Source organism: Carcharhinus amblyrhynchos, chromosome 28 (genome assembly GCF_965287045.1).
Source record: "Carcharhinus amblyrhynchos chromosome 28, sCarAmb.v2.hapA, whole genome shotgun sequence".
NCBI lineage: Eukaryota > Metazoa > Chordata > Chondrichthyes > Carcharhiniformes > Carcharhinidae > Carcharhinus > Carcharhinus amblyrhynchos.
The window spans coordinates 32,465,644-32,493,227 of record NC_137351.1 but is presented as its reverse complement, the minus strand read 5'-3'; the positions used below and the strand labels follow the sequence as shown (position 1 = coordinate 32,493,227).

The window sequence follows — 27,584 nt, the reverse complement described above, 5'->3', positions numbered from 1 at the left end:
ACTGAAATTCGGACTGTTCCTATTGTGAATACAATGGATTCAATTCTTGACTTTATTATTAGATGCACAGTATAACTTGAATATAAAACTCCTATTCTCATCCTGGTATTTAAATCTCTTTGTGGCCATTGATCTCCTGATTTCTGTGACCTTCTCCACCCTGACAACTCCGAGACTGTTTGTCTAACTCTAAGCCTTAACCATCTCCCGTTCCTTAAGCTGCACCATTAGTGGCTGTGCCTTCAGTTCTGTAATGGCAAAGCTCTAGATCTCCACATCCCTCTGTCTCACTGCCTATGTCTCCTTTTAGACCTTCCTTAGCAGCTACCTCTTTGATCAAACTTTTAGTCACATCTAACATCACCTCCTTTGGTTGGTTGTCAATTCTTATGACCTGTGACTTTCACTGTATGTTGCATCAGAATTAGATTTCTTTTCCAACAACTTTGTAAAACTAGCTGCACTGTCCAAACATAAATTAAATCTGATGCAAGTTCCTCTGAAGTCCTATAACAAATTCTTGTCTTGGGAAATTCTCTTACGCAAAGGACTTGTATCTTCAACATTGAAAAAGTAGGGAAAAATACTCATGACACCAGTTAGATAATGGTAAGAAACCGAGATTGTAAAGTGGTTGTCCTGACATTGTAGTAGCAATCATAAATTGTAATGAACTATTGTGACTTCATATTTCAGTGCAACATTAACATCTCTAATCCAGTGCCATTAGGTGTTTAACATAGGTTGGAATCTAAGACACCTTGCTTTTGGAGGCCTTGCAAAACAAAGCCTGTAGTCTTCTCACCACCTTCCCACCCACCCCTGATTGTCTTCCATTTTTGTGTCATGTGGGATAGGCATCAGGCTGACTTACCTTGGAATCCAGGCTGCAGCCCACCATCTTCTTTGGGACTGTCAGTAGTCCCAGGAATGGCCACCTCTTGAATTTGGTGCCACTGGAACTATGGCACTGCCAGTCATTCAGATTGGCTCTAGGTGGACTTCCAGATGGGGCCAAAAGTCACCCAGAAATGATTGAGGCTGTTCCCAGCATAAAATGGCTGGGTTCCAGTTGATCTTTGGTTGGGTGGGCTCACGACCAACCTTTCATGGAATGGGGCAGGAGTGGGAAATAGAATTGCAAAGATATAAATTCACCTGCCCTCTCACAACAGTTGATTTCCTGGACTTTGATGGTATAACTATGTAATTTGGGTGGCTGTAGATATCAATCCAATCTTAGAACCATGCATATTCTAGTAGTTTAAATCATATTGACTTGAACAGACATGTTTATGTTGTCCGCAGACTGGGCTAGTAGCTAAATGGACAGTGGAAGCTTGAGTAGCTCTGGATGGGAGACAGCAATAAAGCATATGAGAAAGAGAGAGATGTGGGGAGAGAGGAAAGATTTTCATTGAAGGGAAACTTGGAGATGGATGGGGTAAAACAGCTATGATAAGAATAGAATGAACAGGAGAATAAAAATGAGTGCATGCCCAAAGATGAAAATTATTCTTCATCTTGGTGAACAGACTTGATTAAGCAGGCCTTTTCTTTGAAAAAAGGACCAATACCAGGGAGAATTGTTGTCATTGAAAGTCCTTGAATGTGGGAACTGTTATATTTATATTGCACCACTGCCTTGGGTGATTTTTTTTTTTAACCTAAAGTATCATCCGTAGTGCAAAATAAATGGTTGTCTCAGTGATAATACAAACATTACCATTAGAGGAACTCTTTTGACTGTTTATCATGCAGGCCAGTAAAGTGGATTTGTGTTCAGATGTCTGATCAAATTTTTCTAAGCTATCCATCAAGCATTAATTTTATTCTTTTCTCATTTTATTTAAGTATTTTTTTTCTTTTGAAGGAAGTGCAGAATTCAAACTCCATCAGATGTTTCCTTGAGCAACAGCTCTGAGAAATGGCTTTGTGTTACTAAGTTCGAAATGCTGCAGAAATTGATTTTTTTTTCCATTATAAGCACAGTCACAAGGGCAACAGAATAAAAATCCTATTCAACTGTTAATTCAGTGGCTGCTGTTACTGGGGGGGAAAAAAAAGAATTTCAGCCATAAGGTGAGGGTGTGACAAAATAAAATGGCAGACTGGTTGACAAACTGCAGTAGTTATTTACTCGTCTGGCATTAAAAAAATGAGCAGAATTCTTCCAAGCCTCCACTTCAGCGGCAGGTATTTTGGGGGCGGGGGGGGTGGTTGATGAATGTGGCAGGATGCCCAGAAATCGGTTCCACAATAGTGGGACCTGCCACTGATGTCTGCCAAAGAAAAGCTGCCAGAGGTCAGTGTGAACCTCCGTTTTCATCCTGTCGATGGATGTAGATGAAAATCCAAACCCTCATGCTGGTGTGAAACACATTTGGAACAACATGGCTTGCAGTTGTCAGGATTCATTTGAACAATGCCCGGGGCTTCCTCCAGAGTTCAGGATGGAAGTCGTCTGCAATTTTGGACCGTGTAAATCACAGCAGTGGGTCAGGGCCAGATTTGATGTTCTGGAGGGGGCCCATTTTCCAGCTTCAATGTTCCTGGAGTTCCATCTTCCTGTCTCAGAGTGTGCTCTGAAATTGTCTTCACTTTCAGGAGGCCCATGTTCTTTCTTCAATAGTGGCCAGATATTGGGCGCCTTTTCAATATGGCACCTGGACGCTATGTGCCATCCAGGCATAAAACACCTGAGTGCATAATTAATGAGGTGAGGCCAGAAGATTTGGCGTATATTTCTACCAACCTCCACAGCAGTAAATGCTCCACATTCCTGTTCCCACGCCTGCTGCGGCACTTAGTCTCAAAATACCATCCGATATTAGGCCCATAAGTTCCTCCCTCAATGTTGTAGAGTTCACAAAGCAATTGTGTTGTAATATAAATGAGTTATGAGAACTACAAGTTCTATAATATCATTGTCCCCACCTTTTAAATATGGACTATGCACAAATTATAAATTGGAATGTCACGAAGAAAGGAATGCTATGTCACGATGTCCCCCAATTCACATTCTACTCTTCCACATTTCTTTATGTACAAATTGCATTTTTATGGAAGTTAATCTTTAAACCAGTTTGAAGTCTGTTTATGTGCATGTCAAAAGCACATTACTGCTGTTGGAATGAAATTTGAACGCTATTATGATTGTTATGGTACAGCATGTTTTCCTTTCCTTCTCAATATTTCACTGTACACCTGGTATGAGTTATGACTTGTGCATCACTTCTGCTTTTGCTCTCCTGCCCTGGAAGAAATCAAGTTTCTCAAATGTTTACATTATTGCCTAACACTGATCTGTAATATAGCAACGCTTGCAACATTTTCCAGATCCTACTGTAAAGATATTTGCATTACCTTTAACGTAACTCTTGCACATTGGGTAAGAATACCGAAACTGCTTATTAGCACTAGTAATTTTTTTTCAGTTATTTTTCCCAGTTTGATTTGCAATATGTTATAGCATTCTTTTGGATTCTTAGTGATGTAATATTTTGATTTTTGTCAATGAGAACATAATTTGAAGTTTGTTATTCATACCTTTTGTTTTGGATTGCCCAAAATAGAGCCAAGAGTCAGTGTTTTTTGGCACATGAAATACACTTGATGAATAAGTCCATTGCAAAGCATTTGGTGCCTCCTCTTACCTCTGAAGCTTCATTTACATCTTTACGATGTTTCTTAGATAAAATTTCATCAGTTTGTATTATTTCAAATTACCTACTATAATCTGTTTGTTTTTTATTCCTTCACTGTATAAAGTGTTGATTGGATTTGATACTAAATAGAGTACGGGGCTAGTCCAGTTCCTGTAATATTTACCAAAGGAAAATGCGGCTTGGATTGCACTCCATACAAACAGTGTACAAGGGGGAATGACCAAAATATTTCCACTGAGATTCAGAACAGCCACAGAATTTTAAATAAATCCCAACATAAACTTTTTGTCCACATTCTGATTCCTAGCTAAAATCATTATGTCTGAAAATCTGGTAAATCTATCAATTTTGAAAAACAAACGTTCTACACTATTAAAATATTGTTATTTTATCCTTGTTCCAACTGTGTGTATTCAATTTTGCATAAAATCATGTACCGCAAGAAGTTGTCATGAATAATAAGTTGGTAAAATATGTATTTTTAAATTTAGATTCCACTTTCAATCCTCTTTTGCTCAATTTGCTCTCAATAGGCAATTGGGAATAAATTTGCCTAAAGTGGTAAATCAGCACTGAGAATTTTTGCTTCTGGTCCATTTGTAAGAATCCCCAGCATTTGCATTTACATTTACCTTCCTACATGTGCACGTTTCGGTTTATTCTTGCACTTGGAATGTAAATATTTGTATGTGCTGTATATAAATACCAAGAATTTGCTCTCACTAGTTTGTTTTCATCAGTTGTTTTCTCTGCTGTTTGCACCAGTTGCTTTTGTGAGCACAAGTGAAATTTTCAGTAGCACTTTCTTCAGCATATGGGGCTGCCTGTTATTCATACAGTGCTTGCTTAAATACTGAATGCTGCCAGGGCAGCAAGCTTGTGTTACAAAGTAAGCTGAAGACCAGTTCAAGGAACTTGGAACAAATTTCTGAACATGTGGAACCTTGCTTAGCATTATACAGAGACTATTTGTATATGGTACTGCTAATTTATTATTAATCTGCAGAATGACTGTCCCAATGTTATTCAGAAAGCTGCTATTTCGTGGTACAGATTAATGTTTGACTGGCGTCATCGACCAGGTTCCTCATCCAAGCATGTTCCATGGTGTATCTCCGTATTTGGACAAATGGTTACTCATCTTTCCCTAAGCAGTTATAAAGAAAGCTTTTTGCCACACAATTCTAATGTTCAAGAAACTCTCTTTCCAAATCTAAGAATACAATTAAAAACACTGCCAATTATATTCTTTATAGTCCATGCTATAGTCATGGTGGGAAGATTTAAAAAATTAATTCTGAGTGCTAATTGTGCAGACTTACAAACATTTTGATTTTGTTTAAAAATATCACCAATTAGCTGAAAGTGGCTGTTCTAGCATTAAATGTTATTGAGAAACTTGGGTGCAAGTTCCAGACTCATAAGCAAGATACACCATTCTGCAAATTGTGAAAGAGAAAATGAGGTAGAGGAAGTAGTAATTAGGTGATTCAAACTCTCTGAAAGCTTTTCTGGGGACGGTAAAGACTGATGGAAATTACAGTCCTTCAGCTTTGAGATTCTCAGACTAACCTACACAAGTAGTTTTCTTGAGTTTAACAGTTGGGATGCACCGAGTGGAAAAGCGTGTGGAATAATATATTTTCCATATCAAATGAAAAAAAGAGGAACGTCGAGTAAGACTGACCTAGTAATCAAGGACGTTGATTTATTTAATGCCATTTGTATCTTCTACGTATTCAGACAAATTTCAGAACAAATCAACTGCTTTTGAAGCACAGCTATAGTTTAATAAGAAACTGGCATCCAGTTTGCACACAGCAAGTTCTTCCAAACATAGGACTATCAGTTTTTAATGACATTGAGGAATGAATGTTGACCAAAACAACAGGGACCTTTCATGTCCCCCTGAACATGCAGGCAGGTTCTTGACTATAAATGTAAGCTGAAATACTTATGATAAGAACTGCTGCAAGTGAGAAGATGATTCAACTGCCAGCGAGTTCTGCTTTGGGTCTGTTCAGGAAATGCAAAACTGTTGAGATTTTGGGGTAGTATTCAAGCATGTAAATTAGTTGTTGAAGAAAAATGTGAAAAACTTTGAGACAGCTGTAACATGATTTTGGATCTCCATCTGAATTCAGATATTCATGATCGTCAACAAAAGATGGACCAAGAATAGAATCATCAAAGACGAAAGATATTTGGATTTCTAAGAGACATGAAATATTCAAAGAATCGAAAGGAACAATATTGTGATTAAGTCATTGTAGGAAGAGGAATGAAGTCTTTGTGTCCTGAGGGTGTGCTCTCTGAAATAAGTTAATGCAAAAACAAAAGCTAAGAAATGAGTGATGGTGTTGTGTGTAGGTGAAGGGAGGTTTGTGGACCTGGTCACTACTTTGAAGAACAAGCATAGTGGAGAGAGGACAAAGCTTTGTGGAATCCCTGGATTGAATGACAATGTGTTTTCAACTCAGCCACACTCAAGTTGTGAGAAAGCACAGGTAGAGATCGACTCTGAGCTGGCTTTGACTGTAATTCTTTCTTGGTTTGCAAGAGATTGTCAATATTCTTTGAGATATCAAAGAGCATCTCTCATGTGAAGAAATAGAAACTTGAACAAAACAATCTGTAGGAAAGGAAGTGTCAGAGGAAACTCAACACTGTACTTGAAATAACTGCACTGTGTCATTTTATGATTTTATTCAAATACCTGAGACTTGTTTTTTTTTATATAGGTATGCAGTTAGTCCAGAAAACATCATTTTGTATGGTCAAAGCATTGGCACTGTTCCAACAGTAGATCTGGCGTCACGCTATGAATGTGCAGCTGTTATTCTCCATTCTCCTCTTATGTCTGGTTTGCGTGTGGCATTCCCTGATACCAGGAAAACTTACTGTTTTGATGCATTTCCAAGGTAAGTGGAGTTGATAGTTATCTCCTGAAGTAAGAAAAATTGTGCATTTGTGAAATATACAAGTTTTTAACAGTAAAAAGACTGAAAATTGTTTTTATGTAACTGATTATTTTAGGACACATTAGCAGGAATACCTACATTTTTCCTTTAAAATGTTGCTATGAAGTATATGTTTCAATCAAGTTTAAACCACAGAAGCGAATCTAGTAGAATTCTAGCATTATCTCCAAAATATCATCTTCCCTTTTTCTGTCCTATTAAGTATAGAAACCATCTAACATAGTGTACAATAAATGTAAGGTTGGATGTCAGTGTATTGAGTGATCAAGAAAGCTTGTAGCCAATTTGTTTGTGAAATAGTGGGTTTGAATTTTAAGAAATGGTGGATTTATAATCCTGGCCAAACCACATTATTGCATATTACTAAAAAAGTCTTTGAAAAAAGTGTTTTTGCTGCTTAGCATAATTCATGAGAATAGTGTGTATCATTCAACAACTATGCAGTTTAATTGAAAACAGAACAAGTGTTTTATTCCAAGTCAGAGCGCCATTTAGCTTAATGAAATGGAAAATTTTGAAGGAACACAACAGTAGCCAGGATCATATGAGATGGTAGTTTCATTAGTAACAAGCCTACCATGAATTGGTAAAGCTATTGTACTACAAACACCCCAGGAAACGTAAAGTCTGAGGCAAGCTGAAATCTTATCTGTTGATAAATATATCTCATCGTTTATCTCATTGCTGTTCTGAAGCACTGAGGACATCATAAAGATTCAAAGACCACTCATTCCTTCCCTTGTTTTTCTAAATAGAAAAATAGTCAAAGTAACTATAAATCCTTGAAATAATTGCTTGCTTCATTTATTAAAAGAAAACTGGCAGTCATTTTACAACAGCACAGAAAAATGCACGGAGGGCTAAGGCATAAGATGTTCTGTCAAAGGTCAATCTTGGTGGTCAAAAATCATCAAGAAAATGTGGAATTGTAGGAATAAATTCCTACCATGACCTGTTGAGTCTCAACTGAGAATGATGGCTGTGGGGAAATTCGATGAACGTCAAGCTGAAACTTGTTGCATAAGTACAAACAGTATTATTGCAAGTACTTCAAATACAGAAGGGGTTCTTATTCTTGTAAATGTTTATTGTTCCATAAACACTCTTTCATTCGTAAGTGCTGCTTGGTTTAGTGAAATAAATAAACTGTTAACTTTGTTCTTGAGCTACCAATTGGACCTTTTCATTCCTACTTTCTACATGTTCATCTTACCTTTCTGTGATTTGAGACCAGACAAATCGACAAGAATATGCCATTTAAAAAAAAGAACAAGGCTTATGGTACCCTCCACTATTTGAACAAATTGAAAGTGACTTCAGGCAAGCACAGACACGCAGCTGAACGTGGAAACTGGAATTAGCTATCTGAGATGCATTGCTTCTCTGAGCTGTGTGGAGGGTGGCATCTGCTATCTGACTCTGCGTTCTCACATCTTCAATGGCATGAAGCTTCTGTACTTACATTGTAGAAATGGACTAACCATTTGAGTCTAAGTCCCCTATTCATAGTGTTATACATCTTTATTACTGCCAAATGATCTTGCTGAACTGAAAATTAACATTCTCACGTGGAATCTCATTCCTTCAGATCTTAATAGAGATTTTTCAAAGATGACTTTTTTAAACATTTTCCTTTGTGTTTTTCTCTCTCTTTCTTTCAATCTTAGTCCAATCTTTATTTCCCTCTCATCATCTCACTTTCTCTACCTGAATTGACATTGAATTCACTATTTGAACTTGCACCTTCTGTTTCAGACTGTACTGTTCCTTAAAATCAGATTAGTTAATAAGACAAACAATTGCTTGCTCTGTTCTCAGAGGTTGCGACTGCCTTGTAGTGAGTATTGCATTGTTAATATCTCTAACTCATAGCAACATTCAGTGTAAAAAGCCTCAAAAATGATGTTGTAAAGGGCCAATCTGATGGACGACAGTCGCCATTTTCTTAGCTGCAGTTACTTTTGCCCCAGTAAATGTGTGCCAATCAAGTGTGATACATATATTTTGCAATACTGGAGGGTGAACACTAGACCTGTGACAGATAAAACATGCACTAGATATATTTAACTATACCGGAGAATTTCCTATGACATTACTCGTGGTGAGTCTAGACACTGCCTTATCACATACTGCGATATCATGTAATGGGCAACATGTTAGAATAAAACCACGGATTGAAAACGGAATGTAAGTGTTTACATCATCAAATCTGTGATTCTGTCTTTACCCCGCCTACAAAATTCTAGTTTTGCTGATTGCCTTTTTTCTTTATTAGAACACAGTTTACAGAAGGTAAGTAATGCACAGCAGTTATTGATACATATTTGGCATTGTGAGTGTAGTGTGGAGGGAGGGTTTGTGGAGTTCAGTGTCTGTTATGAAGAATGCTGAATTTTGGTGAAGTTGGAATATGGCTGAGCTGCAGTGGGAATGCTTGGCATTTCATCTATTGATGAACTTGCACATTCTGTTGATGGTGGAATGAGGGGGTGATGATGAGTTGCAGGCTGATATCAGTCATAGGTTGGGGCGGGGGAAATAAATATAGTGGTAAGAATTTGGGTTTGGTTTAAAGAGTGACTGCCTAAATGGCAGCTGCACTGGGGATGGTTTCAGGATTTGTTAACAGGATTTATTATTACTGGTGGAGATACTGGGGCCTATTAGCAGTGGGGTCCAGAGCACTGACTGTGGGTTAATCTGGTAGCATTGGGTAAGGACAGCAAATGCCTAGCTGCATCGTGTACGTATCGGAGTTTAGAAATACTGTGGAGAGGAATTCTGAGGCTAGAAGTACAGAGCATCTCTAGATAGCCAACTGGGTTTAGGACAGCTTGTGAAATGTCCCAGAGTTTTGGGGTTTGGGTGGCAACGTACTGGTGACAGAGGTTACAATGGACAGAGAGGGTTGTGACAACAGGAAGCTCTCAAAGGAAAAAGGGGGTTACTGGAAGGGGCAGGATAACAGGAATATGTACCATTCAACAAGGGGGATATAGAAATATCCCTTTTGGTGAAGAGCGCTGATTTGTAATGAGATTAAATAATTGAAAGAATGATGAGATCCAGGAATATTTGGGAAGAGGAAACCTAAGGAAGACTGGTGATGGGGTATGAGATCTTTTGTTTTACAAATTTTGGAGCAATGTTTTTGGGTTGCAGAAATAAAGAATGAAATGGTGCACATTGGTACTCTGCCAGACACTAATTTATTTTCAGTTTTGAGACGAACATTTGAAGTGTTCACCCATGACAAGTTAGTGCCCTTAGTGTTAAATTTTTACCTCCCTTCTTCAAGATCATAGAGAGGAAAATATTTTTAAAATTATATAGAATTCCTTTGTTAAACATTGTTAATGCATTTGTTAAACATATTGAACACAATATCAAGGTACAGTAAAAGTTCTGAAAGTATTTCAAATTAAAGGGAAAACTATTGTACCTACAGGAAGCATATTTGAAAAACAATTTTAAACGATGGTAAATTTGTAAGGATTGTCCCACTTTGCCAGTTGTTTAATCCATTTTCACTAGTTTACAGTAAATCCATCTGTCCACAGCTCACATAGCAAAACACTGCTCAGTGATAGGATTACTTAAAATCTTATCAAATAATTCCGAGGTTATACACAAATTTTCTCACATTCACGGTAGACCAGAGCGCTCTCAAGGTTCAGACAGCAACAGCTGCATCAGCACCTGAATTCAGCATTGTCAGAGGTGGAACACATCTAGCATCATAATCTCATGGGGGGGGGGGTGGTGGTGCACACAGGGCAGGAAAAGAAATAATTTCGGACAAGCATTTTCTGCAAATCCAACACTTGCATCCTGTCTTCTCTTTCTGGTCAGTTCATTGTTTTGTTTTTGTTATGCCACAATATCTATACAATTGTTAACATGTTTGACAATGCAATCAATTGCAGAGTGATTGACTCCATATCTGAATCCAGTAATCTTGAAAATACTGAGTTTTAGAAGCTGTTATTGTCCTGCTGCTGTCCGACAGACACTTTCATTTCAACATTCACCTTGAGGGACAGAATGGGAATTTCTCCCCTTCAGGTTGTTCACCTTCAGCTGTGGTGAGAATTGCACTTGTCCACAATTTGCAAAAACCTGTTTGGCATGCATCATTGTATGATGGTTGTTGATTTTTATAGTCAGTCCTAACAAGAGAATTGTTACATAACATCTTCCTTGTTAAACCCATCACAGTCTCGACAATTCAATAAAATTAGCTTATTCCATTAGCTGAAATAGAATTTTAATTATAAATGTAACCTCCACTTAATTATAGTCCTAACCCTAAGGTGGCATTTTCCAGACTGTTGATAACTGGCCTCTTGTGGTTTATTGGGAATCCAGACGTGACTAATAGTTTAATTATTAGTAATAGACGCTTTAATTGGATATGTGATCACAATAATATTGGAAGTGTTTCCATGAGAACTTTAGACTCTCTATGCATTTATACAATCAGACAACAAGTGGTGGACAAAAATACTCTTTATTCTTTTCCCTTTCTGAAATTTGTTTTAAATATGTTTTATTGTGTACTGGAGGCTAAATTAATTTCCCATGTAACCAGTAAAGTTTACTTATTAGTCACAAGACTTACATTAATACTGCAATGAAGTTACTGTGAAATTCCCCTAGTCGCCAAGCTCCGGCGCCTGTTGAGGTCAGTGCACCTAACCAGCATGACTTTCAGACTTATGGCTTTCCTTATGCATTCTGGACATTCCAAGTACCTTGTGCATTTCAGTGAAAGATCTATGCAATCTTCTTATTGCCCCATGTGAAATTAACATAATCCTTAATACTTATGGAGGTTCCAAATTGCCAACATTGTTTTATTACTGGCATGTTGCATGGGATATGATAGCCAAAGAATAATCGCTTTGCAAATCTGATTTATGGAAAGCTATATAAAGTGTGAAAAAATATAATTACATTTTCACTCCTCCTATTTTATATTGCTGAGGAAGGCAACATAGCTTGTTGTTTTACAGAAGATAATCGTATCAGACAAGTCTTTGCCAATGTAGCTAGAGACATTACTCTTCACTAATAAAAATCTTGAAATATTTTGCATATGTGTTTTGACTCTGTTCCTAGACCAGTCAAATTCAGTAGATCTTTATTAATTGCTTTCATCCTTCATATACACTAGCAATGACTATGATTGAAAAGAAGTTAACCATAAATCCAGAATTTCATTGTGTTCCCAAATCTGATCGGCTTCCCAAATACGTTAAATGCTGTAACTCACATCATAAATTGTAAAAATATCTCAATCACAAGAGCCAGTTGATAGGAATAGAATTTTTCACAGTTCCCCTGGATGTGCTTGAAATGGCCTCAGCTGTTGAGATTGTTAGCTTTAGATTTCTTATTTATTACAGAAATCATTTAGTGGAGGATTATTCTCTAAGCTTCAGTTGCATTGTTTATCTAGCCTTTTCTGGAAAGTGAATAATAGGAGAAGCATTCACCTGAACTACACTGAGGCAAGCTTCCCTTAAGGGTATCTGTGACTAATGATGTGGAGATGCTGATGTTGGACTGGGGTGGACAAGATGAGAGATCACACGACACCATGTTATAGTCCAATTATTTGCCACTCAAGTGGATAGAGCTGTGAAGAAGGCTTATAGTGTGTTAGCGTTTATTAACAGGGGTTTGAGTTTAAGACCCGTGGGATTATGCTGCAACTGTACCAGACGTTGGTGAGACCACATTTGGAATATTGTGTTCAGTTCTGATCACTTCATTATAAGAAGGATGTGGAGGCATTGGGGAGAGTGCAGAGGAGATTTACCAGGATGCTGCCTGGTTTGGAGGATAGGTCTTATGAGGAAAGGTTGAGGAAGCTGGGGCTTTTCTCTTTGGAGCGGAGGAGGATAAGAGGCGACTTAATAGAGGTTTATAAGATGATGAGGGGGATAGATAGAGTGGACATGCAGAGACTATTTCCTCGGGTGGATAGCTGTTACTAGGGGGGCATAACTATAAGGTTCATGGTGGGAGATATAGGAGGGATGTCCGAGGTAGATTCTTTACTCGGAGAGTGTTTGGGGTGTGGAATGCACTGCCTGCTGTGATAGTGGAGTTGGACGCTTTAGGAACTTTCAAGCAGCTATTGGATAGGCACATGGAGCACACCAGAACGATAGGGAGTGGGATAGCTTGACCTTGGGTTTGGACATAGCTCGGCACAACATTGAGGGCCGAAGGGCCTGTACTGTGCTGTGCTGTACTGTTCTATGTTTTTGTTCCAACAGGTTTATTTGAAATCACAAACTTTAGGAGTGTTGCTTCTTCATCAGGTGAAGTGGAGCGTGGTGCGCAGGCACAGAATACATAGCGAAGGGATGACCTAAGAACCGATAATTTAAGACTGAGGGATAATTACAAACAATCAAAGAGTGAAATGGTGTTGAACACTATGCAAACTAGTTCAAGATATGCATGGTGTCAAGGTAATCGAGGTATGAATGGTATCAAAACAGGACAGTCGGAGATTTTTCCCCCACAGAACAATATGGTGGAGTTACATGCAGTGCAACATGAACACGAGATCACAGTTAAGGCTGTCTGAATAATTATCTCTCTGCTTTAAATGATCAGTTCTGAGGTCATCCCTTCACTTATTATCAGCATGTCGACACCTTACACATACTAATTATACTCAACCACATGCATTTGTCAATTAGCACTTGTGATTACTTGTAAAGACTTGTTATTCAGCTGGCCTACACTGTCTGTACTTATCCTTTGACACTCTTGATTACCTATTAGTGTCAGGCTAGAATCACTCTGCCTGTATATTCTGTGCCTGCGCACCTCGCTCCACTTCACCTGACAAAGGAGCAGCGCTCCGACAGCTTGTAGTGATGCCAACAGCACAAAGTTGCTCAACAAAGCTGATCAGATGAGAAATTCTTTGTAATTTTGGTGTCAGGTAAGTACTTGAGGTTATGGCTGGTTTTATATGTCATTACGTATAAGGAGACAGGACAAAGCTGTTGATATATTGGATGAAGCCAGAATCTGGAAGAAATTTGGCACTTATTTGTGTTACCACTCTGCTAAGCAGTTCACTGCAATTATTGTGCAGCACTTGAATTCTTCCAAGGCTATCTGCAAGGAGAGCCTTATATTTTCTGAAGAGGATGTTAACTTTCAAAGCTGTGTGAAAATAGTTTAATTACTTTTAGTATTTTCTTGAAAAAAGACCATTCGTTCAACTGGCTTTGAGCTATATGGGGAAACAAAACCTTATCAATACTGCTGCACATTTAAAGTGGTCTTCACTACTGAGATGATTTAACACAATTTTAACTTTCATACGCTCCTTTTCAATATGTGTTTGATCCATAAGAAACTCTTCCAAGGCATAACAGAAGCAGCAAGTTCAAACTTTCAGTAGCTGTTGCCTTAAAACAAGTGTTGGATCTGTATATCAAACCAAGCCCCAACTAATAATAGACCCCAGGGCTTTGCCCAGATACTGATCCCTCCGTGATGTTCTCCGATTTTTAATCAGGGGGTGTGGGGTGGGAGTTGATAGTGAATGGGGAACTCAGTTAGTCAAACCTCCTGAAGAACTTGTTAGTGAGCAAGGGAGAGCAAGAATGCAATGTTCAAATATGAATTCTGCAAACCCAAACAATCTGGTGCATGCAGTACACAACTGTTTGGTTCAAAGCAGGAAGAAGTGAAGGTTTATGCTCTGCTGTGAAAAGTCTTGAGACCTGGGGGATCTTGCTTCTGTTGTTTTTATCTCCCATTTGACCACAAGGCCACTTTTGTGACTATTTATGCTGCTGGCCTCCAAGTGCTGCCTACTGTCTTTGATAAGGCAGAGGCATGCCACATTGTGGTTGTTGTCTCTGCATTTGCCACACTCGTTCTGCAGGCAACTCCCATCTCCTGGACAAATTTATCTCTGGCAACATTAGGACATTTACGTTTCAAAATAGTGTTGTAAAGTAGTTGTGCGAGTTTGGTACTAAGAAATGATCCTGACATTGAGTTCCTGACCTCACTTTGAAAGTACAGCCCCCATTATGGTGTGGAACCTTAAGAACATAAGAAATAGGAGCAGGAGTAGGCCATCTAGCCCCTCGAGCCTGCCCCTCCATTCAATAAGATCATGGCTGATCTGTCGTGGCTCAGTTCCACATTCCCGCCCTCTCCCCATAACCCTTAATCCCCTTGCCTATCAAAAACCTATCAACCCGCGTCTTAAAAATATTGAGCGAGGCAGCCTCCACCACTTCAACAGGCAGAGAATTCCAGAGATTCACCACCCTTTGAGTGAAGAAGTTCCTCCTCAACTCCATTCTAAACCACGCCCCCTTTATCCTGAGGCTGTGCCCTCTAGTCCTACTGTCCTTTCTGAGCGGGAAGAGCCTCTCCACCTCTATCCTATCCATCCCATTCAACATCTTATACGTCTCAATGACATCTCCCCTCATTCTTCTAAACTCTAACGAGTACAAGCCTAGTTTATTCAGCCTCTCCTCATAATTCAACCCCCTCAACTCCGGAATCAGCCTAGTAAACTTCCTCTGCACTCCCTCCAAGGCCTTACTGTTACATCAACACCTTACATCAACTTACTTACATCAACACCTTACTGTTGATGTGAATGGAATGTCAGCACCTGTAGTTTATTGCTTTTCTTCATTTATTGTCCTCTGTGGACTGCATCCAAAACTCCATGTTCTTAACATAGATTGAAACCCAATAGATAACAAATCCAAACACAAGAATATCTTCAGGAGATCCTGAAGAGAGAGCCTGCATAAATACGAACTTGATTGTTATAATGCGTCTCTGCAATGTTGGTGCTTTCATTAGCATTGCTGGTTTTACTGCATGACACGTGGAAGCGCTATTGTTGTATCTTTTAATCATTTAATAAAGGCTCCCCTTCAATGAAGATGTTCAAGCATCCATGACAGCCTTTGGAACGTAAGTTGATACTGTTTCTGCAGTCTGAACCTTGATGAGACAACATGGGTCAGCAATTATTCCTGTCTGTTGCAGGTAGGCTGCTGCCCATTGAGTTGGATAGTTTGAGCCAAGAGGATTAGCTTTTATCAGATTCAGTTTCACTTCTGTTCTTATTTACTCTTCATTCACAATATCTTTATATTGGAATATCCATGCACATCCTGAAGAATGTTCACTCTCCTAGGCAGAATGAACACTTGAGGAAAACATGGCATTAGCTACCAGTGGCATAGTGGGCTTTTAACTATTTCACTATCACTATCACTATTTTAACTATTTGAAGGAAATTGCAGTCTTAATTAAAAATAAACAACTTCCCAAAATGTGGTTAAAATAGTTTCTAAGTGGGTATCATCTTCCTAAAACTTAATCATGGGAATCAGTTCATATCATTGCTTGAAGGTTCTTTACCACCTTCTTTGTAATGCGACTGAGGTACACACAAACAGATAAGAATGATTGTTCTCTTTGCTGGGCAGTGCATGCCTTGTGTTTGATTGCCCAGAGTTTGTAACTAAACCTGTACATTTCTATTTGCTTTTGATTCTGCAGCATAGCCTTGATTTCAGTAAATATATTTGGCCGCTTTTGCCAAATATTGGCAGACGTCTGAAACAGGCACTTTGTATTGGTCTGCACAGTGGAGCTGAAGATGAAATATCAGATCTATAAGGAATTTAAAAATAAAGCTAGCTAGTTAAGAACTAACTGGATTTAAATTATTTTTAAGTGGTGATGAAGAAACTTAATGATAAAGATAGACCAATGCCCAGGATCCAATGGTTTACACACAAGGGTATTAAATTGAAACATTGTCAATTTCACTTCGCTATTTAAGAAAGGCAAGGGATAAACTAGGAAATGAAAGATCTATTAGCAAAACGTCAGCTATGTGTCAGTTACTAGAATCGATGTTTAAAGGCAGAATAATTGGACAATTGGATGAGTGTAAAAGCCAGCTTGAGTTTGTAATGGGTACCTTGTTTAAAATGTATAAATTATTGAGGTTGCATAGATCAGACTTATGTTCCCTTGAATATAGAAGATTAGAGGATGGTCTAATGAGATATTTGAGGGTAGAAAGGAGATAAACTATTTCCTCTGGTGGGAGATCCTAGACAAGAGGAAAGTAACATTAAAATGAGATGTAGGCTATTCAGATATGATGTCAGAAAGCTCCAGAAAGTTAGTAGAAACCTAGAACTCATTTCCCCTAAAAGCAGTTGCAGCCAGGCTAATTGAAAATTTCTAAACTTAGATTGACAGAGTTTTGTCAATTTGGGGCGCAGATTGGTTGGTAGGACAGCTGAGGAACAGTGGAGGATCTTTAAGGAGATCTTTCTCGGTGCTCAGCAGAAATATATTCCGATGGTAAAGAAGGAATGTAGGAGAAGAGGTAACCAGCCATGGTTATCGAAGGAAATAAAGGAGAGTATTAAATTAAAAGCTGATGCGTTCAGAGTGGCTAAAAGTAGTGGGCAATTAGAAGATTGGGAAAGGTTTAAAAATCAACAAAGAATGACTAAGAAGTTGATAAAGAAAGGAAGGACAGACTATGAAGCTAAACTAGCACTAAATATAAAAAAGGACAGTAAGAGTTTTTATGAATATATAAAGAAGAGGAGGCTGGCTAGAGTGAATGTTGGACCCTTAGAGGATGAGAGGGGGGATTTAGTGGTGGGAGATGAGGAAATGGCGGAGTTCTTAAATAAGTTTTTTGCCTCGGTCTTCAATAAGTTTTTTGCCTCGGTCTTCACGGAGGAGGATGCGAATAGTTTGCCAGATATTAAAGATAGAAGGATGGTAGGAGTTGAGGGCCTGAATGCGATTACTGTCACTAGAGAGGTAGTGCTTGATAGACTAACGGGACTGATGGTGAACAAGTCCCCAGGACCGGATGGAATGCACCCCAGGGTTCTGAAGGAAATGGCAGAGGTGATAGTGGATGCTTTAGTGATTATTTACCAAAATTCGCTGGATTCCGGGGAAGTGCCGGAAGATTGGAAAACGGCTAATGTTACGCCGCTGTTTAAAAAAGGTAGCAAACAAAAGGCAGGGAATTATAGGCCAGTTAGTTTAACATCTGTAGTTGGAAAAGTGCTTGAATCCGTCATCAAAGAAGAAATAACGAGGCACCTGGAAAGGAATGGTTTGATAGAGCAGAGGCAGCACGGATTCGTTAAGGGGAAGTCGTGTTTGACAAACTTATTGGATTTCTATGAGGATGTGACTAGTGTGGTAGACAGAGGGGAATGGTGGATGTGGTGTTTCTAGATTTTCAAAAGGCGTTTGATAAGGTGCCTCGTAAAAGGTTGCTTCAGAAGGTTAGGGTGCATGGAGTTGGAGGTAAGGTGTTAGCGTGGATAGGGGATTGGTTGTCTAATAGGAGGCAGAGAGTTGGTATCAGTGGGTGCTATTCTGATTGGCGGTTGATGACTAGTGGAGTGCCACAGGGATCGGTGCTGGGGCCTCATCTATTTACCATTTATATAGATGATCTGGAGGAAGGGTCTGAGTGTAGGGTGACGAAATTTGCTGATGACACAAAGATGAGTGGAAAAGCAAATTACGCAGAGGGTGTGGAAAGTCTGCAGAGGGATCTGGATAGGCTGAGCGAGTGGGCGAGGACCTGGCAGATGGAGTACAATGTTAGCAAGTGTGAGGTTATCCACTTTGGCAGAAATAATAGTAGGAGGGATTACTGTTTAAAGGGTGAAAAGCTGCAGCATGCTACGGTGCAGAGGGACCTGGGGGTCCTTGTGCATGAGTCGCAAAAACCCAGTCTGCAGGCGTAGCAGGTGATCAAGAAGGCGAATGGGATGCTGGCCTTTAGAGCGAAGGGGATAGAATATAAGAGCAGGGAGGTCTTGCTGCAACTGTACAGGGCACTGGTGAGGCCACAGTTGGAGTACTGTGTGCAGTTTTGGTCACCGCACTTGCGCAAGGATATTTTGGCCTTGGAGCGAGTGCAGAGGAGGTTCACTAGGCTGCTACCGGAGATGAGGGCGTTGGACTATGAAGAGAGACTAAGTAGACTGGGTCTGTACTCGTTGGAGTTTAGAAGGATGAGGGGGGATCTTATAGAGACACATAAGATAATGAAAGGGATGGATAGGGTAGAGGTAGAGAGATTCTTTCCGCTTAGAAAAGATAGCAGGACTAGAGGGCACAGCCTCAAGATAAGGTGGGGGCAGTTTAGATTGGAGTTGAGGAGGAACTTCTTCACTCAAAGGGTGGTGAATCTCTGGAATTCTCTGCCCATTGAAGTGGTGGAGGCTACCTCGCTATATATATTTAAGTCACGGGTAGATAAGTTTTTGACAGACAAGGGAATTAAGGGTTATGGGGAGAGAGCGGGAAAGTGGAACTGATGCACTTCAGATCAGCCATGATCTTATTGAATGGCGGGGCAGGCTCGAAGGGCTAGATGGCCTACTCCTGCTCCTATTTCTTATGTTCTTACGTTTTGTTAGGTCATTAAAGGCTCTGGAACTGTGACAGCTATATGGAGGTCATTTACAGATGAGCCATGACTTAATTGTATGGTGGAACAGGCTTAAAGGCCTAAATGGACTATTTTATTCCTACATCATTTCAAGAAAATATACAGGCAAATTTCTTTGAAGTGCAAAGTAATTTTATTGGATCCCTACAAGGGCAGGAAACGTGGTGTGTGGAGTGACTTAATTTAGCAGGATGGGACATTTCAGTTTCCCAGTGGCTGATTGAGATGCAGAGATAAGGTCAGTGACCTGTTTGCGCCATCTCGAGCATATGTCAGCCTGTGCAATGTATTTGCATGCTATGAATACTCATTAGTGTAAAACTTTTTTTTAGTAAAGTCCTACCTTCAAGACAGTAAAGAAGAGTGAGGATTTCATGGTAGTTAAGGTCAGTGGTTTTCCTCGTTAATCTCCAGGCGTAAAGGAGGGGAACAGGAGAATAGATTCTTGCATGGAGGCTTGGGACCAGCAAGTGTGAGTCAGGGTGAGGGGGGGGTTTGAAGTTGGATACAGTGGGCCAGATGGCTTTTTCCCGTGCTCTGAATTTCTGATTCTGTATTCATTGTCTCATCACTATAGAAAACAGATGCCTTTTCCCTGATACAGATATTCAGTAGTGTGAGACTTAAAAAGATTTGACTTTTATTTATAGTAAAGAACAAATTCTGCTCCCCAGCTTTGTTTCTTTGTTGTTAGTTGCACCAGGAAACTACATAGTGTTCTTAAGACAATAATGTACCATGTTGGGAGTCTAATGGGAACTGCTGAAGAACATTGTAAATTGTGACTATCATAATCATTATTTTGTCTCTGCTTTGCATAGTTTTAAATCTCAGCATCTAATCAAATCTATAATTACATTAGAGCTCCTGTCTCTGCATCTTCCCCCTCTTGGACTGAACATATTGGTGGACGATAAGTTGTACCATTTCCATTCTTTCCTTTGGTCCTAGGTAACTAAGCTTAGTATGTATTCCCTTTGCTTTGTTTCTGCTACTTAGTAGTAATGGCTAAATGTCACTTGGAATCAAATATTTCTGACTTTCCGTATGTAAAGGGTCATATTTGATGAAGGCCTTTTGTACAGTTAGAGCTCCAGTCCATTAAGACATCACTTTCAAGGTTGGAGTACAGATCTAAGTACATCAATTTATATGTAGACTCTCCATTGTCTCGCCAATTTTGGTGTACTACCTGACATTGAATAATATTGTTTTGAACGTTATTCTATACTTGTTCTCACAACTGTATGTCCAAGCAGTCAACATGTTGATTTGAACAAGTTGTTGGTTTGATATTTTATGAGGAATCAGTGATAGTGCAGGTAGTCGCAGTAGCAAAGGGACAACCCATTAAAGTCAGGAACATGGAGGTTCTGCTACATTTAACAGAAAGAACATTATTATTTAACTCCTCCATTTCCTGTCTGGAAAAGTTGATAGACTTTTGGGAAGAATATCCAGCAATAGAAGGCTACAGCACAAGCCTTTGGGATAGTTCCCACTAATGGTGACAGGGAGGAATAAATCTGGTGTGGTGGGTGATGCAAGGAAGATGACTTCTTTTGGGAGTAAGCGGAGAGTGAGAGATCAATGCTTGGGAGAGGGTGAAATTGATAATCACGATCGGGAGGAAAACCAAGGCCTTGAAGCAGAAGGTTTCCTTGAGGGACTAGTAGGAACACTCCTGTTCCTCCTCGCTCGTGCAAATTACTCTAACAGACACTTATCATCTTTAATGGAAGCTCTTGCCTCCTTAACTCTGCCTGCTTCCAACTGTATGTGGGAGCCTAATTTAAATATGCTAACAGTGTGCTATGTAAATGGTGGAACGTTCATCTGACACAAAACCATGTTGCCCTAGAAATGACAATGGACATTTAGTCTTTCCATTTGTTGGGCATGAAGAACATTGAAGTGGCTGTGTTATTTTTGTTTTACTGTAGACTTGGATTTCATTGTGAGATCTTGTTACTCAAGCCATCAAATGATCTGTCAGGTGATGGCCTCAATTCTTTATGATTTGTGGTGTTTTTATTACAACTTTTTAAAATTCTCTTTCAGGAAGCTAATCATAAATAATAGAGATAAGAGTAGGTAAACTTTGTGATCTTGTGCAGCAAGTGAAAAAGTGGCAGGATGTACTGACGTTCAGTCTCCAAATTCTTAATATGTGCTCCTAATGGGCGAATTTCTATTTCCAAATTTGTAATGCCTACTTTACATGGAAATAGTATAAAAAAGACAAAATTAATCATGCACAAAAGACAACACAAATTCTACCGCATTGCCTCAATCTATTGAACTATCTTTTAATATTCTACTGGAATATTTTTTTCAAAATAAGAGGATATTTTTCCCCTGTTATCTTTCTGCCAGCTGTATTAAACACAATAATCAGGAACTCTCTGTGAACAATGGGAAAAGTAGCGTAGATCTATTATACCCACACATTGCATTATAAAAAAAATCATGTTTTAAAATTTATCAGGAAACAACCTAAAACATTAACATGGACTGCATTTCGTTGTTCTGAAAATTCTTTCCACCTCATTGATCAAATTGCTTTGCATCCATCCTATACCGATAAAATAAGCTGTGCTCCAAATTAACACCTACACTGGTGGAGGTAAACTACATTTTATTTTATTTTAGTATCTCCATGATGGACCTTTACTTTAGACTCTCCATAAATAGTGAGCCTCAGATCAATTAGAGAACATTCTTGATCAGCACTGTGGGGCTGGATTTAGTCTTGCCCTTCAGTGGGAAAATATCACCCATAGTGTCAAGAATCAACATGCAATGGGGAAGATACTTGAAGACTCAAGATGTTTCAGGAGGCTGACTGGTAGGAATATATGTAAGTTGCATCCTGATGGTTTGCAGCCTATCTTCCTCCCAGTGATTCCAAGACCCAGTCACTCAGCCTAAAATTCTCCTAACTCCTAAAACCCCACCCTGTCAACCTGTCCAATACCACGAGCTCCTGATGCCCCATCCCAATAGTCCCAACCACTGGGCCTGCCTCAATGCTGAGAAACCTGTGTCCTTTAATGCTTAAAGGACAAAATAACCCTTTCCTAAAGTCTCCAACTAACTGTGGGCATTGCCACAAACTATCTTAAGAGTATTGATATTTGCCGTTCCACATCAATTTCTTTTTCTGTTTTTTCGTTCATTAGTGCCCCAGGAGAGTGGCTAGTAACATAAAACCAAACCTGTGATTAATTTCCTGGCTGTCATGAGACACACACTTCGTAGTCTGGTACTCTTAGTCAAAATTATAGGCAAATTCCTTCCATTATTTGAATCAAATACAAACATCTCTTTCCATATACGTTTTTGATTTTGCAAAATAACCAGTTGTTTAGAATAAATGTGAAATTCAGCCATCAACAGAAGATAATGTATTAGCAGACTGCAGACAATCAATATCCTGCATCACTTAAACATTAATGATAACATTCACTCTGAGAGGTGGTGGGAGGGGAGAGAGGAGAACAAAAGCCAGACATTTCATCTTAGATTCTGCCCTGCAGCAAGAAGAGCTGTTAAATTCCTACACAGTTCCTTCACCAAATAATTGAATTCTTATTCATCTAAGTCAGTATTTAGTTAAGACAATAGTTAATAATAAAACAATAAAAGACACTAAAAAGATAACTCCACCTTAGCAGCAAAATAATATATTGTATATTGAAATGCACTGTGTACAGATCATCTAAATGAATGATATAGTGAAAGAACTTTATTGTTACGTTATAATTGCAGACCTCTTGACGTTAAGTAACACGACTGTGCCTTCCAGTCAAGTGACTCATCACCTCTAACACTACTGCCAAAAACACCCTGTGTTCTAAAGTCATGCCAGAGAGCAAATACCTAGCTTTTCTCCTTAAATCTACTTCTTCACCAACAACTGCAAGGGCTTAATTGAGACATTCAGCTATGTCTGCTGCTTCTCCAGCTTCCCCTTGTTCACTAAATCAGCCTTCTTGCCCTGGTCTCCAGCACATGAGTTTCTCTAGCTTTCCTTGCATCTCCTCAGATTTCTCTTTCTGGCCTTACCTACACTATGCAACCCAGCCGCTCCTCCTCCTGACAGTATGCCCACTGCTGACCACCCAACTTTATTTTCTTATTGCCATGTTACTTCCTTACCTGCATCAAGTCCTGTTCACTGATCACCCCTGTGCTTGCTGATCTTCATTGGCTTCTGGTTAAGTAGTGCCTCAATTTTACAATTCTCAGCCTTGTTTTCAACTCCTTCCATGGCCTTGCTCTTTATGTCTTTGTGATTTTCTCGGCCTTCTTACTGCACCAATTACTAGCTTCCCCAATTTTAATTACTCCACCTTTGCTGGCTATGTCATAGTCATAGAGATTTACAGCATGGAAACAGGCTCTTCAGCCCAACTTGTCCATGCCGCCCTTTTCTTTTTAAACCACTAAGCTAATCCCAATTAGCTACCTAAGCCCACAGCTCTGGAATTCCATTCCTAAACTCTCCTCATGACTACATATTTTTACAATGTTCCAATGCTCCTTAAAGCCTACTTCTTTTAACTTTCTACATTCATATCCCTTTTGGTAATTTGTTACCAAATTTTGCTTATAACCCTCTCTGATGTATCTTGGAAAGTTTTATCATGTTTAAGGTGCTATATAAAATACAATTTGTTGTTGTTAGCTCATATAGTAATATGAATCCCTTTTTTCAACTATCAACCCCTGCCTTTAAAAAAATCATCACTATTTCCCCCCCCATATCAAAATTCCTTAGAACGTCACACCTGAAATCCTATTATTCCTTTAACTCCAATCATATGTCTTTCCAATCAAGTTTCCTGCCACAGCATCAAAATGGCCCCAAGTAAAATCACAAATGAGAGATGCATATGAATTAGGTCAAGGCTGTTTGGCCCCTTGAGCCTGCTCCACCATTCGTTAATAACATTACTGATCTAATTGTAGCCTCAACTCCATACTCTCACTCCTCATTATCCTTTGACTCGCGTTAGTCAAGAATCTATCTCCCTCTGACTTAAAAATATTCAATGGCCTTGCTTCCACCTGGACATGTTGATCTATATGCAGGCATATCCTTTAGGATGTGTTACAAGGACCAGAACTGGGACTGAGACCAGAATTTTCCAGTCCCGCCTGCCATGGGAATTGTAATGGGCGAGGAGCAGACCATGCAAAGGTCCATTGACTTCTGATGGGATTTTCTGGTTTTGGGGTAGGCGCAGCTGGAAAATCCCACCCTGAGAATCTGACAGGTGTAGAGGATTCCAGGTACAGTACTGGAGGACAGATTGCAGAGCTTTGAAATGTAAAAGAATCTTGGCATCCTAGTGCATGAATCACCAAAGGTTAGTATGCAGATACAGCAAATAATTTGGAAAGTCAATAGAATGTTATTATTTATTGCAACAAGAATTGAATACAAAAGTATGGAGTTTATGCTTCAATTATTTCCTATCTGCAGTGCCGTGTATAGTATTTAAGGAAGGATGTAAATGCATTAGAAGCAGCTTATAGTAGAATTGCTGGACTGTTATCTGGAATGGGCAGGCTATTCATATGATGACAGATTGGATAGACCAAGCTTTTATCCACTGGAGTTTAGAAGAATAAGAACTTGATTGAAACATATAAGATCATGAGGGGTTTTAGCAGAGTGAATGTGGAAAGAATGTTTCCTCTTGTGTAAGAATCTAGAACTGCTTAAAAATAAAGACAGTTCATTTAAAACTAAAATAAGAGAATTTTTTTCTCTGAAGGTAAAGAGTCTTTGGAAATCTTTTCCTCCAAAGACATTTGAAGTAGAGCCTTTGAATATTTTAAGGCAAAATCTTGATGAGCAAGGGGATGAAAGGTTATCAAGGATTGGTGGGAATATGGAGTTGATGTTACAATCAGATTAGCCATGATCTTTTTGAATGGTGTAGCGGGACCAAACGGCTTCCTGTTCCTAATTCATAAGAAATAGGAGCAGGAGTAGGCCATCCAGCCCTTCGAGCCTGCCCCGCCATTCAATAAGATCATGGCTGATCTTTCGTGGCTCAGTTCCACATTCCCGCCCTCTCCCCATAACCCTTAATCCCCTCGCTTATCAAAAACTCATCAACCCGCGTCTTAAAAATACTTAGCAAGGCAGCCTCCACCACCTCAACGGGCAGAGAATTCCAGAGATTCACCACCCTTTGAGTGAAGAAGTTCCTCCTCAACTCCATTCTAAACCTTTATCTTGAGGCTGTGCCCCCTAGTCCTGCTGTCTGAGCATGAAGAGCCTCTCCACCTCTATCCTATCCATCCCATTCATCATTTTATACGTCTCAATGAGATCTCCCCTCATTCTTCTAAACTCTAACGAGTACAAGCCTAGTTTATTCAGCCTCTCCTCATAGCTCAACCCCCTCAACTCCGGTATCAGCCTAGTAAACCTCCTCTGCACTCCCTCCAAGGCCAAAATATCCTTGCGTAAGTACGGCAACCAAAACTGCACACAGTACTCCAGCTGCGGCCTCACCAATGCCCTATACAGCCGCAACAAGACCTCCCTACTTTTATATTCAATCCCCCTCGCTGTGAAGGCCAGCATCCCATTCACCTTCCTGACCACCTGCTGCACCTGCAGGCTGGGTTTTTGCGACTCATGCACAAGGACCCCGAGGTCCCTCTGCACCGTCGCCTGCTGCAGTAATTCGTATGTTCAATGAAAGGACCTTGTTACGTCTTTTCACTAGAGAAAGACAAAGCGTTATATAATTTTAAAGAACATCATTCCACATTACAAGCATGGACCAAGGTAGGCCTCCATGAATTACCATAGCAAATACAAGGATTGAACCTGTGCTATTGGCATCATTCTGCATGATACCTTTAGCCATTTAGCCAAATGAGATAGTACATCAGGGGTAATAGTTAAATCAGGGGAAGATTGTAAAATGTTTAATTTAAAGAAACTTTCTCTGAATGCCCAAAGTATTTATGCCCAAAGTATTAATGGCACAAATAGAGATAAACCAGTTTGATCTAATAATTTCTGAGATGTGGTTCCTTGATAGCTAAGGATGGGAATGAAATATTCAGGGATACTTGATATCACAAGATGAGCAAAATGGAAAAAGAATGAAGCTAGCCACAATAATAATTGTTATCAGAAAGACAGGACTGAGAAAGGATTGTGGCCTGGAAGAGCAGGAAGTAGAATCATTGTGGGCAGAGATGAGAAATAACAGGAGCAGAACACATAGATGGTTTACAGGCTTCCCGAATAGAGTATGGTCAAGAAATAAGAGGAGCATGTAATAATTGTGGGGAATTTCATCTTATTGAGTAAACAAATCAAATTGGCAAAAATAATTTGGAAGACAAGTTCATGAATGGGTTCAAGTCAAGTTATGAGAACACTACATTGCAGAATGAACCAGGAAAGAGCCTATTTTAGAGATTGTTTTGAGTAATGAGACAGATTAGTAATCTCATAGCAATAGCTATTAGGGAAAGAGTGATCATTATAGTATGTTGGAATTTCATGTTGAGTTTGAGAGTGACATAATCAAATCCAAAACTGGAGTACTGAAGTTTAAATTAAATATGCAGGTATGAGGGAGGGGTTGGTTACAGTAAATTAGTAAATAAGTTAAAATCTGTTTCAGTAGAGAAGCACAGGTGAAGGTTTAAAGAAATATTTCACATTTTCAAATAATATAAATGCCATCGAGAAATGTCTTCCCATTACACTGGCCTATATATAACCTGTCAAAAGATATTATCCTTACTGTTTACCATATCTCCTAAATTTGGTATCATCAGCAAATTTTGAAATGTTACTTTGTATTACAATAGCAAAATGCACATCAAATAAAAAGCAATGGTGATAGGAATTCCTGTTTACACATTTAAGATATTCCTCCCCTTTACTCTTAACACTATTCCTATTGATATTTGGATAACTAAAGTCCCCCATTATAATCACTCTATAGTTATTGTACATTTGTGATTCCCCTGCAGATTTGTTACTCTATCTCTCCCTCTTACTAGTTGGAGCTATATTGAATATCCCCCAGAAAAGTGTGATCTATCCTTTTTGCTTCACAATTCCAACCAAATGGATTCTGTCCTTACCCCCTCAAGGACATCCTGTCTTTCCAACAATACAAAGTCTTCGCTAACTAGTGCTGTCAGCCCATCTCTTTCTCTCTTCCGTCTTTTCTGAACACTTAATATTCAGCATCCAGTCCTTATCGCATTTAAGCCACGTTTCTATTATTGCCACTACATCATAGTTCCATATGGCTATTTAAGATTGTAGCTTATTAACCTTAATTGCACTTTGTGCAATTATATACATGCATTGTGAGCCTGTTTATGTTTATCATAGTCATTCCTAGT

The 27,584-nt window shown here is 39.2% G+C and overlaps 1 protein-coding gene across 2 annotated transcripts in view; it reads left to right on the top strand.

The window, feature by feature from the left end:
* The window catches only part of abhd17c (abhydrolase domain containing 17C, depalmitoylase), a 90,362-nt gene that overhangs the window by 56,780 nt on the left and 5,998 nt on the right, over nt 1-27,584 (top strand). Inside the window, exon 2 of one of the 2 annotated variants that reach the window (XM_080214218.1) lies at nt 6,410-6,589. In XM_080214218.1, the coding sequence (XP_080070344.1) occupies nt 6,410-6,589 (180 nt within the window). Of the gene's footprint in view, nt 1-6,409; nt 6,590-27,584 lie in introns of those variants that run through there. The other variant, XM_080214219.1, reaches the window with a different exon arrangement.